This window comes from Setaria viridis, chromosome 5 (genome assembly GCF_005286985.2).
Source record: "Setaria viridis chromosome 5, Setaria_viridis_v4.0, whole genome shotgun sequence".
In the NCBI taxonomy this organism is placed as follows: domain Eukaryota; kingdom Viridiplantae; phylum Streptophyta; class Magnoliopsida; order Poales; family Poaceae; genus Setaria; species Setaria viridis.
In genome coordinates this window covers 17,823,373-17,838,630 of record NC_048267.2, presented here as the reverse complement: position 1 = coordinate 17,838,630, position 15,258 = coordinate 17,823,373, and the positions used below count along the sequence as shown (strand labels likewise).

General features: G+C 44.8%; 1 protein-coding gene across 2 annotated transcripts; it reads left to right on the top strand.

The window, feature by feature from the left end:
• The first annotated feature begins 11,271 nt into the window (after window positions 1–11,271).
• Window positions 11,272–15,223, top strand: LOC117857343 (protein MHF2 homolog). Of its 2 annotated transcripts, none has more exons than XM_034739966.2 (8): window positions 11,272–11,387; window positions 11,466–11,583; window positions 12,413–12,489; window positions 12,597–12,680; window positions 12,784–12,823; window positions 14,553–14,606; window positions 14,701–14,805; window positions 14,947–15,223. In XM_034739966.2, the coding sequence occupies exons 3-7, from the start codon at window positions 12,424–12,426 to the stop codon at window positions 14,802–14,804; spliced, it is 348 nt and encodes a 115-aa protein (XP_034595857.1). In that variant the 5' UTR covers window positions 11,272–11,387; window positions 11,466–11,583; window positions 12,413–12,423; the 3' UTR covers window position 14,805; window positions 14,947–15,223. The 2 variants fall into 2 exon arrangements, with proteins under 2 accessions (XP_034595857.1, XP_034595858.1); XM_034739967.2 differs by having other exon boundaries at window positions 11,284–11,387; window positions 11,475–11,583.
• The last annotated feature ends 35 nt before the right edge of the window (window positions 15,224–15,258 follow it).

Genomic DNA, 15,258 nt, shown 5'->3' with positions numbered 1-15,258 from the left:
CGGGGCGGGCCAAGGGTTGAGCTCGGCGGTGGGGAGGGGGAGGGTGGAGCATCACTGCGTCGGAGCTCAGAGGCCTGCGCCGCCGCGTGGCGGCACCGCGACAGCCGCGCCACACCGCCACCTACTGGACCTTTACGAGTGGACGGCCGGGCGGCCGGCGGCCGGTGCCAGGCCGACGCTACTGGACCGCCGTCCCCGACTCCAGGGGACTGCTCGACACCCCGTCCCTGACCGCGTCGGCACATCCTGCTCTGGTCCATTCTCCATTGGTCCTGATTCCTCTGATTGTTTGTGAAATTGTCAAATTGAGGTGAGCATTTCGCCATTTCCAATTGTTTCTGAAATTGGGATAGCAATTAGCACAGCAACTTGCAAAATGCACTTTGATATGTTGATCATTAGTAGGTGGACAATTTCAAGTTGTGATCAATTTTATTAATCAATGATACTACCACTTAATTCTGTGTTATAAAACTATAATTTAGGCTGTCAAATTTTTTTCTTGCTATCTACAATTTTGAATACCCATGGTCCAAATTCTGCGCCCGCCACTGGACGCTAGGTCGCCGGAGCGCCGGCAATTGGAACCGGCTAGATTTTCCATCCACTATGGTAAGTTAGCATGTTGAATGTGCGGCTACTAACACAAGGTTTGGTATGCTTGTTATGCTGCTATTCTGAATTAATTTTATATTATAGAGTTCCTTGGGACAGCGTGCAGGGCATGAGGACTTACCTGTTGTATATCAAATGAGAATTACAATGTCTATACTGTGTTCATTGGAAGCTCCAGATTTCCATAGTAGAAGCGTTGAGAAAAAGGTTTCTAACTTATTTCATGTAATCTGTACCAGGTTTGAGTTTGGGGGTAAAAATAAACTTAATTCTCTACATTACAGGAACAGGTATTGAATTTCTTGATGGTAAAGATGTTCTAACTTAGCATGCCGTAGGGTGTATGTTTCTTTTAAAGGACAAGAAGAAGCATCACTTGGCTAGGGGAGTGGGAGGTCGCAGCAACCATTGAGATTAATAGGTGAGCTATGTTTCTTTTCTACATTTCCTTTCTTTTTCTTCTCTCAATGATATGTTGGTTGATGAGCTCATGAGCATATGTAAAAAGACATTGCTTGGTGTGTTAGAGTAAGGTTGCAGATTTCAATAATATAGCTGTGGATGACGCTGTGTATTTTAAAACTTGCTAGGAACAGATCAACACATACCATGAACTCGCCACTCTGAAGATGTACTCTTTCAACTCCGAGCTTGGCGGTCTGTTCCTCAAGGTTGGTGTGTTTATATTGCACCGAGCTTAGGTACATCTGCGCTTTCTACCATTCCTGCAAGAAAATATTGTTGACCTTACTACTTGTTCTATTGCCAACAAGCAATTTGTTTCAAAAAGTGATTGAAGCATGCTAGGTATTTGTTTCCCCTCTTGACCTTACTACTTTCTCTCTGATCTTATGGTGTATCGAGGTCTTTTTCAAAACAGCAAAAGCAATGTGGCAGGAGGTTTTATTACTTCACATCAACTACTGCTGCAAAACGTGTGCGCACAAGAAGCCAACAGGTATGCAGAAGTAAACCTAATTTATCATCTATGTTTAAGTGCATCAGTAAACTAAAAGCAGTCTCCTGTGTGCGAGTAATATGCTCTGTGCTAGACCACGTGTCCACAAGCACAAGACAAATTACCATGATCATGTTTGTTTAGTACATACTACTGCACTATGAGACCCTTTTGCTGATGCACTGCATTTTTTTTTGACAGGAACATTCTTCTTCAATGGATCGCATGGGCTCGGAGTCATGACATGGTTGACACAAGGAAAATCAATGTATTGCATGATTCCTGTAGCCTACATTACAAGAATTTAGTATTGTTGATATACCAACACTAGTTATGAACTATTTTCGATTTGGAATATGTATTTGGCACTTTGACTTTATGAATGTCGAGATGGCTTGGTTTTATATTCATGATGATGCAATTCATATTTCGGTAAAATCATTTCGTAGGTGCAACGATTCAATATACAAATATATAAAATGCAATCCGTTGCGAAAAATATCTTCCAGTTGTGAAAAGAAATACATCCACCTGTTGCAAAAATAAATAATTGCAGCAACCCCAGTTCGTTGCAACATCTTTTATTGCATCTATATACTTTCAATTGCACAACAACTTATTACCATGGAAGATAAAAGTTGCAATAATACATAATAACCTTCACCGCTAATTCGTTGCAACATATTATCTTGCTTCTAAATATTGTCCGTTGCAAAATAAATTATTGCCACCACATATGTTTCCATGGAAATATAGTTTATTTCGACGAAACCAATTGTGTTGCCATATGATCTGTCACAACGTAATATTTTCTGTTGCAAACCGAATTATCGCCACCAAACATGTTTCCGTGGCAATATAAGTTATTGCCGAAATATAAGTTATTGCCACGAAAGCAATTGTGTTGCCATAGAAACAGTCCCCACGTAATAGTTTCCGTTGCAAAACTAATTATTGCCACCGAAAATGGTTCCATCGCAATATAGTTTATTTCCACGAAAGAAATTTAGTTGCCATAGGATATGTCACAATGTCAAATTTCCGTGGCAATATATTCTATTGCCACCATGTAAATTGTTGCAAAATACCATATTACCACAGAGTTTGTAGTTGCAACTACGTACTCTTGCAATGACTGCTAGCATTGCAATACATGCTAATGCAATGAAATCCTATGTTGCCATACTCTATAATGCAACAAAAATGTGTGTGGCAATTACCATAAGTTGCAACGACCCACAAAAAATGTTGCAAAGAGCTATTGCAACGCCAGTACTTGCCACGCCTGCCAACCAACCAGTCGTCGTTGCAATTGCTAGATATTGCATCGATTTTGGGCATATTGCAACGTTTTTCCGCCGTTGCAATAGACCAAAAATCTAGTAGTGAATTGTATATATAGTAATTGTATAAATACAAGTTTGATTTGTACAAATACTAGTTTGATTTCATTACTAAAAAAAGTCTTAAGTACTAAAGGGTAACTAAAGGGGTACGTGATCATGAAATTATAGGTAATTTGATGTATGCCCTTTAGTCTCGATTGGAAAAACCAATCGGGACTAAAGGCCCGTCCCGCGCCTGGCGTGGTAGCCCCTTTAGTCCTAATTAAACGACCCGGGACTAAAGCCCTCCCCCCTCATCTCAAAAATTATATCCCGGATAGTTTTCAGAGAGATTGGGCCCCTACCAATCGGGACTAAAGCCGAGGTTTCCAATAGTGTGAACCCGGCAACTCCTCTAGGAATACATCGGGGTACTCGCAAACCACGGGGACATCTGCCACAGTCTTCTCGGTGAGGCTGTACACAGCCAGAATATCACGGGACTTCATAGGCTCAAACTTGACCTTCTTTCCATTAGGGTGTAGCAAGGTCACAAGACGAGGAGAACTAGAGATAACACCTTTGTGTGCGGTGATCCAGTCCAAGCCCAGTATGATGTCAATACCGTTGAACTTTACTACCGTCAGGTCTCCTAAGAACTTCTGCCCTTTCATCCACATATATACACCTTTACACATCAAGGTGTAGTTTATATCACCTAGGGGAGAACTTGTGATGATAGGTATGGGTCAGGGGACCATGGGGAGAGATGCTTTGGTCACAAACTTAGAAGAAACATAAGAGCCAGTTGCTCCAGTATCAAATAGAATTAAAGCTTTAGTGTCACAATCTACAAACTCACCGATCACCACATCAAGGGCATCCCGAGCTTCCTCCTCGGTAAGGTGGTTGAGTCTTCTGCGACCAGCAAGCTACCGACTGGCAGTCTGAGGAGGTCTCCCTCCTGGGATCGGTGTCTTTGCGGGCGTCTGGTTGGTCTTCTTGTTGACTCAGTTGTAGGACTTGTCGTCGGGCTTGCCACAGTTGAAGTAGCCGATCATGGCTACTCCAATGTTCGCCCTCGGTGCGAGCTGTTGAGGGCGGCCGTAGCCTCCTCCCTGCTGCTGGAAACCAGGGTTCCTTCCTCCTGAGAATTAGCTGCTGCCTCCACCAAAGCTGTGGCCAAACTGGATGGGTCCCGGACGGAAGCTTCCCCTTAGCAGGTTGCCCTATCCACTCCTCGGCCTCTGGATCGACTGGTCACAAGAGTCATGATCTCCCCTCCTTTTCTTGCTCTTCATGCGATCTTCATGTCCCATTTTCTAGGTCTCTAGAGCGATAGCCTTGTTCACCAGGTGGCGGAGCGACTTGAAGTCACTCCCCATCAGGATTTGGTGAAGGCTGTAGTGGAGGCCTCGAAGAAACTAGAACTGTTTCTTCTTGTCGGTGTTGGTGTCGTCTGGAGAGTACCTCATCATCTTGGTGAAGTGGCGTTCGTACTCCTCCACCCTCATGGTGCCCTAAGTCATAATGCGAAACTCTTGGGCCTTCTGGACCATCAACTACTTGGGGATGTGCTGCTCACGGAACGCCTTGCAGAACTCCAGCCATGTGATGTGCGCTGGATCCAGTGGCTGTTTGAGAAGCTATCCCAACAAGCCTTGACTGATCCCTCAAGCTGGTCGATGGCAATCACGACGCACTCCTTGTTGGTATAGTTGGTGAGATCGAGCTTGGTCTTAATCACCCTCGGCCAATCGTCAACTTCGATCGGATCCTCCAAGCAACTGAAGGTAGGGGCCTTCAGTCAGATGAACCTCTCGATCTTCCTTGGGAGGTCCTCCTCATGCGGGCCTTGGCGGTTCCCATGGTTTTTCCAGTGCTCGACAACCTCAGCCATCCTCTACAAGAGCTGGGTCTGAGTAGCCATCACCTCAGCTAGGTTGGGCGGTGGCGGCGGTGGCTGCTCCTACTAACGGCGGCCATAGCCATGACCATGACCCTGCTGGGCGGGCTCAGGCTCAGCTTCCTCCTCCTCTTCTTCACCTTTGGCTACCGGGTCGATGGGCGGCTGTGGGGCTGCGCCAGCGGCATGGCCTCAGCCTCTTCCACGAACTGGTGCATGGGTGAGGGCGCGTCCGCGTCCATGTCCACGAACAGCGGCACGTCCATGGCCACGTGCCAACAGAGCTCCTTCCTCTTGGGCAGCTTCCTCGTGGGCGACTTCCTCGAAGTGCGCCATTAGGTGTCCAGACCTTCTTGTCGACATGTTGCTGAATCGACGATTATAGGGTTAGATAGGCATTTGTAAACGTCACTCACCAACCAAGGTAGGAGTCTAATACAAGCATGAAAATGATACTAAATATATAACAACACTCAATAGGAAAAATCAATAAAACTCAATAACTCCAAGAAAATCCATATCACACAATTAGCATTACATGATAGACACATGCTACCTCGAGGCTAACTCCTAAGCCTTGGAGGTCTCATAGGCACCATCGATCTAAGTACATCGTGAAAGTTTCAAAAGGGTAGTGCCTACTCATGGTGATTCATGGTACTCATGACTCTTCATGTGCCAAAACATGCTCTCGACTAACATGGAACAACTCCTAAAAACTACTATATTACAACTCTACTTTTATTCTTGCTCGGTGGCATCGCTCAAGCACGCTCCTCAGTGCGATCCTTCTTGTAAGAGATAAGGCAGCAATCCTCAAGGGTGTGCTCAGGGGTGAACATCTTCTCAACCATTGCCTGTGTGGCCTTCACCTCCTCGGTCTCCATGGGGGTGGGCATATGCTCGGGCGGACACAAGTGGAGCTTAAGCGTGGTCGGGTACACAGTGAAGTCCTCCTCGCATACGGCACACTGAGACTCGGGTGGAAGCTCGCTACTCGCCTCCAGGAGCTTGTCCACATGGATCGAATCCGCATCCTTCCAAGTCTTAAGTAGCATCTTGGACTTGTCCTGAAGGTACAACGCGGTACGAGTGAGCACAGCTATGTATGCCACATTGTGCTTCTAGTTGGTTTCCAACTCCTCGATCTTTTCTTGCACACAGCCAAGCAGGTGTCCACGAACAGTCAGAAGGTCGTCCTTTCCCTCCATCTGCTGCTTCGGTCGGTCTAGACTCACGTGAAGCTTCCTCTTGTCCTCCGTTGTATGAATCAGTACCTCATTGATGTCTGTTCGTTCCTTCTCCACACGGACCAAGGTAGCAGTAGAAGTGTTGAGAGCACTCTCAAGCTGCTAGAGTTAGTGACGGAGAGTGTAGTTCTCTCTCGAGAGAGCCTGGCATTGAGGATAGTACTCACGGGCCCTCGCGGTGGCCTGGTCAAAGGCGCAGTGGAAGTCCAGTGCCTCAGACTCAAGTTGGTGGACGTGGTTGTCGAGGTCGGCCAGGTAAGACCCGGTGGTAGACAACGCCTCGTCCTCATCGTGGAGTGGCACAATCCGCACCTCCTCCTGCATGTCCTCGAGGTTAGGCGTGCCCCAGTACCCTTAGGGAAGGAGTCGGAAGCTCGTGGACTCAAACTCCCCCCGGTACCGAGCCAACACCTTCACCAACAGTCTTCGGCTTGCGAAGTCGAGTGCAGTCTTCACGGAGAATCCCATCCCATGCGATACCTCTCTAGCGAAGTCTAGCCAGGATGGGTGCAGGGTCACCACAACCATAGCATGCACGTAAGGGGCGACTCCGGGGTACACCCAAACAGCACGGTAGTGGATGTGGGCCGATAGGATCCCAGCTTCATCAGGGCTTTCTCCATCCACCTCAGGATCTCCCCATAGTGCTTAAGCAAGACCTCGATTTCGTCTACCATTGCTTCCTGTGCCACAAAAGAAAACGTTGAGTTAGCGTAGGTAAGTAAGCAGTTTTCAAATGAGGAAGAGCTTTCGTAATATAGTTCAAGGAGTATATATAGCAACGGAGCGTAAGGAAATCCTTATTGCTAACGACCATGTCTAGGGCAATGTGCTACGGTCAAGCATGGCTCTGATACCATCTGAAATGAACCGGATTTCTGTAAGGATAAATCCAACTCCCTGTATCCTCGTGATAGTCCCTGGATCAATAGCTATCACATACATAACTCATTTCAGCATAAATATCACTTCCATACCACAACAACAATACAAATTTATTTATTACATCCCAAAATGTGAGAGTATGATCTGGTACATGCCCCTTGGGCTAAACGACATGAATAAAACCATCACAGTGGTAGCTAGCTTTTGGAAGCATCTCCATCTTCATGATCACCTCCACAGGCATTCTTGAGCGTAGCACAACAACCCTCAGCCATACCAACTATCGTGGTTGTTGTCAGTCGGACTCGTAACCTGCAAACTCACAATATGTCCCCAAGGATTAGGACAAGTTCACATCACCATCCGTATGCAAGCTTTAATTAGCCTAATGCTAGTGGTCATAAATATAGTCGAGGAATAGACTCGGGTTTCCTATGCAGCAACAAGCGTAAAGAATAAAACTCTATATCCATTATCCCAATCTCTCATCACATCGGGCACACCTGCCTCGACAGGGTCCCAATCACCATCATCCTATGTTCATACTAAGGTCGAGGCGAAGACTCCCTCTCTTCACCTCTCAACAACTACAGCGTGATCCTAAAGGGAAAGGGAGCAACTTCCCCTCTTCCCGACTACAGTTGCGGCTCACCACACACAAGTAGCTATAAGGGGGAGGTAGAGATATCCCAAAACAATGAAGAGTTGTCGTGATACAAGGTTGTCCATGACCGAGGACGTGGCTATACGTATAGTTTTAACTGTGCAAAGTGTGTACACCTGGACCCATCTTGGAGTGAGCCCAAACGGTCCATCGACCGAGAGAACGTCACCCTACCGAGCGAAGAAACTGGGAGTTACGATACCATCCTGCATCCGGGCTCGGATATGATCCCCCACAAAAGACCACCCCGGAACTGTGAAGCACTCCCACCGGGGCCAATCGGGGGCAAAAGCAAATCAGGAGGCTAAAGGTCAGCACCACTCCCTCTTACACTGATACTCTATCCTACAACAGGTATGGTACCGCACTTGCCAGTCTCGACCCAGGCTTAAACCCATAATTCAGCGAGTGTCATGCACGTTTAACATATTCCCGTGAAAAATGGCGACCCACTCGGTTTCAAACCGGGGCGAGCCCCTAGCTCCCAAAAAAGTCTCCACAATGTGGTCCGCAACGGCACCCATAACAGGTATCACCCCCAACTCCTATGCTCCTCAACTGTGTACTCGCAACAAGTACCAAACAAGGAATGTCCGAGAACGGACCCTAAGCCCCCAATCTGATGATTGGGTTGTGTAAAGCTCATCCCCGTCAAGTATCCCAAAATCAACTTCTCCTGCCAGTTTTAATCCCACACACGCCAAGAATTCTAATCACAATATCCCATATATATGCTAGCATCACACATAGCATATATAAGTAGTATGGTAGTAGGTCGAACAAGGATTCAAGGCATAAAAAAGGCTATGCAAGGTTCATCATCATCATGCGAGGAAATAAAGTGGTAGCATACTAATTGAGCAATGCCTAATGGGTATTCAAATCGAATGGGCATGAACCTAAGTAGTCTTTCTCCTCGTAGTAGTCCTCAAATGGCTCCGGCTCCGGGTTCAGCTCCGAGTCTCTGGTAGCTCCTAATTACGCAATTACCATAATTATCAGGAGTCTAGTTGCAAAGTAACTCCAAAAGAGATCCAAAAAAGAACCAAATAAGAACAAAGCCTATTCTAATGTGTGCTGTATGATTTTAGGAAAATTATGAAACTAGTTTCATAATTTTTGGAATTAGAATGACTTAGTTATGACTTTTTGAAGTTGAAAACATTTTTCGGTATTTTCATATGATAGGCGAAAATAGGAAACAAAGAAGTTAGTTGTTATCTGGCCGTAGGTCAGCTGCAATCTGGATGCAAACTGTCACAAGGGTTTACAGGTAGCTTTAGAGATTTATAGGCGGGTAGTTATGCTGATGTGGGGAGTTTTTGATTTCTGGGGATGAAAACCGGAAGCTCCGACTTTGGAACCGAAAGTTCCAATTTGAAACAGGAAGTTCTGATTTAGAAAACTGGATGTTGCGATTTTGAAACAGAAAGTTCTGGTTTAGGAAACTGGATGTTCCGGTTTTGGAGAACTGGATGTTCCGGTTTGGGGTTCATTTGGCTGAGACTTTCTAAGGTTTCTAGAGCTACTACAAACTGGGCTGAGCAGAACCAAAAGTTGCAGTTTGGAAACCGGAAGCTCCAGTTTTGCTAAGGGTTCGGATGTGGCGGGCTTTGCGTGCGTGCAAGCGCGCGATTCAGGTCACAGATGCGGTGGCGGTTCACCCAGGCGAGCGGGGGTCGTGAAGCTCACCTAGTGGGCTTGCGGACGAGGGATGAAACGGCACGATGAAGATGTGAAACAAATAGGCACGGGCTTGACAGCTCTCCGGCGGGGCAGCAGCGGTCTTCTCCTCCTTTGGCATCCTCTCCCCATCCCCTGAACCCCCTCCTCCCTCCTCCTCTTCTCCTAATGGCGGCAGGTGAAGGGGAAAATCCCAATTTCGGATGGGGACGGGAGTGGTTGGTGTGGAGCTCTAATAGGAGGCGGCTAGGGTTCTAGGCGACGATGCACGGTGGAGGATGTGGCCAGGCGGCATGGCAAGCATCCGGAGGCGCCAGCGTGAAAAAGTGGCGTGGACAGGTCGCACGTCGCTGTTGCGCCCGTGCCGCGCGCGTGCACGCTGTGAGGAAGAAAGTGGAACAGTGGCGCGTGTGGCTAACAAGTGGGGCCAGGCAGTCAACGTCTGCGGTGCAGAGGCGGTCTGGGCAGAAAACTGGAGGTTTCGATTTTGGAAAACCAGAAGTTCCAATTTTTGCTCCAACTTTAGGTTGGGTTGTTAGATAGGTGGGCTGGTGAGGTTAGCTGGGTTGGTTTGGGCTCAGATTAGGTTTAGTTTGCTCTTCTAGTTTGATTGTATTTGAAATCCAATTCAAATACTAATCCCACTCAAACAAATCCAAATAAATTCCAAATGAACTCCAAAGATTCACACTAGCACATATGACACCTTAGCATTTCATTCTAATCTATAAGTTAATTCTAGGAGTTTTGGGAGAGATTCACTTAAGACACTCTTATAGTTGGCAAATTTCACTTCACAACACAAATTTTTTTGAAATCCACATTTTTGCAAATCCAAACATCTCGTAAAAATATGGGATGTTATAGTTGAAGACTTGTACTTGAATCTTTCACCGATTGATTTGGTGGCTCCATCTTGGTATCACCATATAAGTGGGTGATTGGGATTTCTGTGCACATGACAGCAACAGTTAGTTTTTTACCTTGGCCTATAAATGCACATTAGGCTGGTTCATTTTAGCTCTCGTGGCACTCAGTGAAGTTGATGGGATAATTTGGAGGACAAGGGCAAGTTGAGCACTAGAAGTAATTAGAGAAGTTCTTAAAGGTTAAGGACATCATTAGTGTTCGGAGAGTAGCAATAAGTGTGCATCCATCCATCTTTTTGGATTGAGTAGGTCAAATGAGAGTCTTTGCTTGTTACTCTCGGTGATCGGCATCACGTAGACGGCTTAGTGGTAGTTTTCTTGGTGAGCTCTCAAGGAGGTGTCTGGTGAGAAGCCCTAAGAAGTGTTGTGCTCGGTTTGGAATCCATCGATCCGGAGTGGAGAATGGATTACCACTAGTGACCACTTGGTCCTTGCACGGATCAAGGGGGAGCTATGCCCTTGCGCGGGTGCTCCAACGATGACTAGGGGAGACTACCAACTATTCGATACTGCGGGAAAAAAAAATCAACGTTCTAATACTCTCTCCAGTTTTTACATTCCACGCTTAAATTCCGCATTTACTTTCTGCATTTCAATCCTAGAATTGCCATGCTAGTATAGGGTTGGAATTAGGTTGCAAACATTTATACGAGTAGAATAGACACACATTTTAAGGTTGTAGGCACGATAGGTGATTAGGCTTGATGTTAGGTTTTAATTTCCGCAAAAAATTGTAGAAATCTAATTCAACATGATTTGGGCACAACTAGAAACTACAGAAATATGTGAGAAAATCAGGGGGAAAAAGGCCTTTTAGACAGTTATGGAGTTTGAAGCTTGTATTTGTTTGGAGAGATTTTAGTGCTCGAGATTTTGTTCAAATTTGAAGTGATTTGGGAGTTTAGATGGGGCTAGGGTTTTGTAACATACATAAGCAACACTCATGTAGGAATTTATGCAAGTTTTGAATTAATAAAGAAAAACAAACCAGAGTCTTGTTCCAAATTCGAAACATCTCGAAATTTTAATGATTTAAAATACTTAAGCGAGGTGTCACATATTTCAATATTTGGTTTACAAAAGTTCAGCATTTGTCATCAAAACATACCTGGCCGCAGGCGGCGGCGTCCAGGTGCCGCGGCCGTCCGTCCCTCCCTCCCTCCCTCCTCCGGGTAAGCAGATTGAGCGCCTCCCTCCCTCTTCCCTGCGTATGAGCAGATGGCGCCCTCCCTCACTCACTTCTCCTCTAGTGCGAACAGATCGGCGCCCTACCTCAATCCTGCTCCGTCCTGAGCAAATAGGGCTCCACCAGCACCTCATCGCTCTTCCCCACCAAGAAGAGCCGACGCCCTTCACCAGCACCTCGAGGTAATAGAATCCCAACATATGTATGCATATAGGGCTAGGGTAAGACGGATTGATGAAGTGATTGGGTGTTCATGATGTTATTACTCTGTATATTTCAGGGAGGGGAAGCACCTTGTCTACCTCCCTCTCTCGAGATGTTGCTTTGCTCGTTTTCTAAAATTTATGATACACTTGCTATGTTAAAAATGGACTGCACAGCAGCAAAGTAAAAATTTGGTGCTCGAAACTTATTGATACACATGATTGCTGCGTGCATTGCAAATACTAACCTTTATACTATTTGTAAGTGTATATTCAGATTATGACGATCATATTTTTTTTGTAATTTAATTGGACAAGAGGACCAAGCTTTTAATATATTCAGATTAATTGAGTAAGAGAGGCATTTGTCTACCAGCATCAATGTGAAGTGTCATACTTTTGCTTGTACCCGTAAAAACATTGCACAGTGGGTTATTTATGGCAACATATGTATAGACTTGCTATATGTGAAAGGATCAAGGCCTCCTAATTACATATGTAACTGTGCTATATGTTATAGGTTAATTGTGGCTACATATGTGGTATGGACTTATATATGTGTAGTGATCAGACCTCCTAATTATGTGTGATTGTGATATATGTAATCGTGGGTTAATTAGGGCTATATATGTAAGGACTTGCTATATGCGTATTGGTCAGACCTCCTAGTGAGTGTCATGGATGTAATTTGGGTTAATCATGGCTACATGCCCATGGACTTGTTACATTTTTATGTCTAATTAAATATGCAATTATCAAACTTTAATTATTTGCATACCTTTAATTTCTACCTCCTCACCCCATCCAGTCCCAGCAAAGATGCAAGCCGCCATGGATGAAGATGCGACTACGGGCAACTCGCGTGCTGCAGAGACATTCGATCTGGTGAGTTCATCTGCCCTGAACCACAACCGACCCTCCCTCCGATTTTTCTTTCCGCTGAAATTCAGGTTCTGCTGGGAGCTGTAACCTATTTTTGGGGATTTGAGCAGGACCTGATTCACGCCATCTTCAAGCTGGTGTGGAGACGGCGGGCAGAGAAGGGCAGCGGTGGCAACGAGGACATCGACGTCGAGGTGATTAATCGGTCCAGCCCCGAACCTAGGTGTTCAGAATTTTTTTCTGGACCGCCCCTTTCCCCCTTCTACTGACAAGTGTGCTTTGTTTTCTAATTTGCAGCCTGCTCTGGAGACCTCGAGGAGAAACCGGAGTACAACTGGTAAGTGAGTCTTTTATTTTCTTCTTCTTTTACTAGCGGCAAGGATTTGTAACATGCTTGATGAAGACACCTGTTGAACATTAGGAAAACACTATGACATAGCTTGCAGAAAGTGCGTGTGTTGGTCTTTAGTGCAGTTGAACGGCATCAGTTTGCACAGAAACCTGTTAGCCATTGTTTCCCCAGTCCCCACCCTCTTGCATAGACTGTTAAGACTACAAAGAAAAATTGGTGCTTAAATTTTTGTTGCCTACGTAGGGATGTGCGTGCATGTTATCGCATTGTCAATCAGTAATGTGTCCACCAGAGACATTTTTAGTTAAAAGTTCTTTTTGAAACTATTTCAGAGGGCAGGGGGCTACTCAGAGCATAGATCCAATTTTTTTAGCAGGTTTCAGTATGGCAAGCCAGCCACTTAATAGGATTGATCATATATTCATTAATCAGTCTTTCATTTGCTCCTATTACTAGTTGTAACAGTAAACACTTACGTTGATCACCTAGCACACAAATTCTTGCAGCTTAGCACCTATTTTGTGTTCAAGTGGATGGCTTCTAGTCTTCCTGAGTGTAGCTGTGTTGCTACATCAGATGTAATATCATCTTATTTGGCAATATTGATGTTAGACTTGTTGAAAAGTACTTTCTTATGAATATGATTTTTGCTTTTCTCGAACGCGCAGGAGAGCTGCGTATCATTATGTTAAGAAGAAGAAAAAGGGGAAGAGCCCTTACAAGTCCACACACGCACCCACACAAAACCAGAAATTCATACAAGCATTTGCGCCTTTTCACAAATAAAACTCGACCGACCTGGACTTAATACATAAATGATGAATATAATTTTGTATTGCGTAAATGATATATTAAGGTGTTCAAAGTCTTGTCCCAAGGAACCAAAATACATCTTACATTTTGAAATGGAGGGACTACCGATTATAGCATTGAGAACAAGTAACGTATGACATTAAAAAAACAGTAGCAAATGTCTACCAGATGAAATTTGTGGTTAAAGTTATTCAAGGGGGCTACACAGATCCATTACCAGGTTTCAGTATAACAAGCCAGGCACTTAGCAGGTTTTATGTTATAGTCATTGATTACGGATTAGTAGTTATAGCAGTAAACACTTATCTTGGTCACCTAGCACCAAGAAATTCTTTCATTTTAGCACCTGTTTTCTGTTCAAGTAGATGGCTTCAGTGTTTTGACTATAGAGTGTAAGCTTTATTGCTAAAAGAGACATAATATTGTCATTTGGCAATAACTATATGAAAAGGTTAAAACAATTTGACCTTGTTCGTCATGAATTGACTTGGATAATCACACCTACATGCCTCAAGTGTTAGGCTGTCTGAGCAAACTACTGACACATGGTGCCTCATTAGTGTTTATTTTTTTATCTTCTGGTTTTTCTCTAGATTTGAACTAGACAGTGAAAGGTTCCTAGGTATGATGTTAAAACCTGCTTTAAACTTTGGGATCTTTCCGTCTTTGTTTATGACTGATTTAGTGGCTTATTTCTGGCAGTAACTTGGGATAAGAGTAGGACTGGATTTCTGTTTTTGTAAGGGATCAAGCATTGGCACTGGATAGAGCGAAAGCTGTATTTGACTGGGTTTTTTTCGCCCTTATGGTTCAGCTGGACACTATACAGTCGAAACTAATTTTGTTGCGACCTTATTGTGTATTGTTCATGATATGCTGACATGATGTGTTCACCTGTCAGCCAATGCAAGTGCGCTTAAAGTTAGCTGCGAGCTTCTGCGCATATTTGTTGCAGGTTTGCACCTCTGAAAAACGCTGCATAACCTCTCGCTAGCAAGTACAGCAGCAATTCCATTTCTGTAGTTTTAACTCTGAAATTTCTCTTGCAGAGGCTATTCAACGTTCTGCTTTTATTGCTGAAGCGGAGGATGCTACTGTTATCGAACCCACCCATCTAGAGCGTGTATTGCCGCAACTTCTATTGGACTTTTGAGGTACTCCTATGGAGCTTTCGAATCCATTTATTGGAACACGTCTGGCATCAAAGGATAAAGATGCCTAATTGCCGTGTAGTTTTTGTACGGATGCAATAAGCTGAACCGCATGACTGACCAATGTCTTGTAAACACACGCAGCTTCTGCATCCGCTAAGCTTGGCAAAAGGAAAAGGTTGGACAAGACATCATCAATCATCATACAGATGGTTGATGAGGACAGCGCCCCAGTTACCTGGGTCAGCCGTTGCTGTCATTGTCAATCCAGTTATAAAGCTTGGCAGCGGGCTGTTTTGTAGCTTGAGGGAATTTCTTTTAAAGCTGTGTAGATTCAGGAAACTTGGAACGGTACTCTGGTGGTGTATCTTTATGAAATAGAAGCAGCTCGCTTAAGAAATGCATCATTTTCATTTGCGTATTGTGGCAAAGCGTGCCCAACACCTCGCCGCGCTG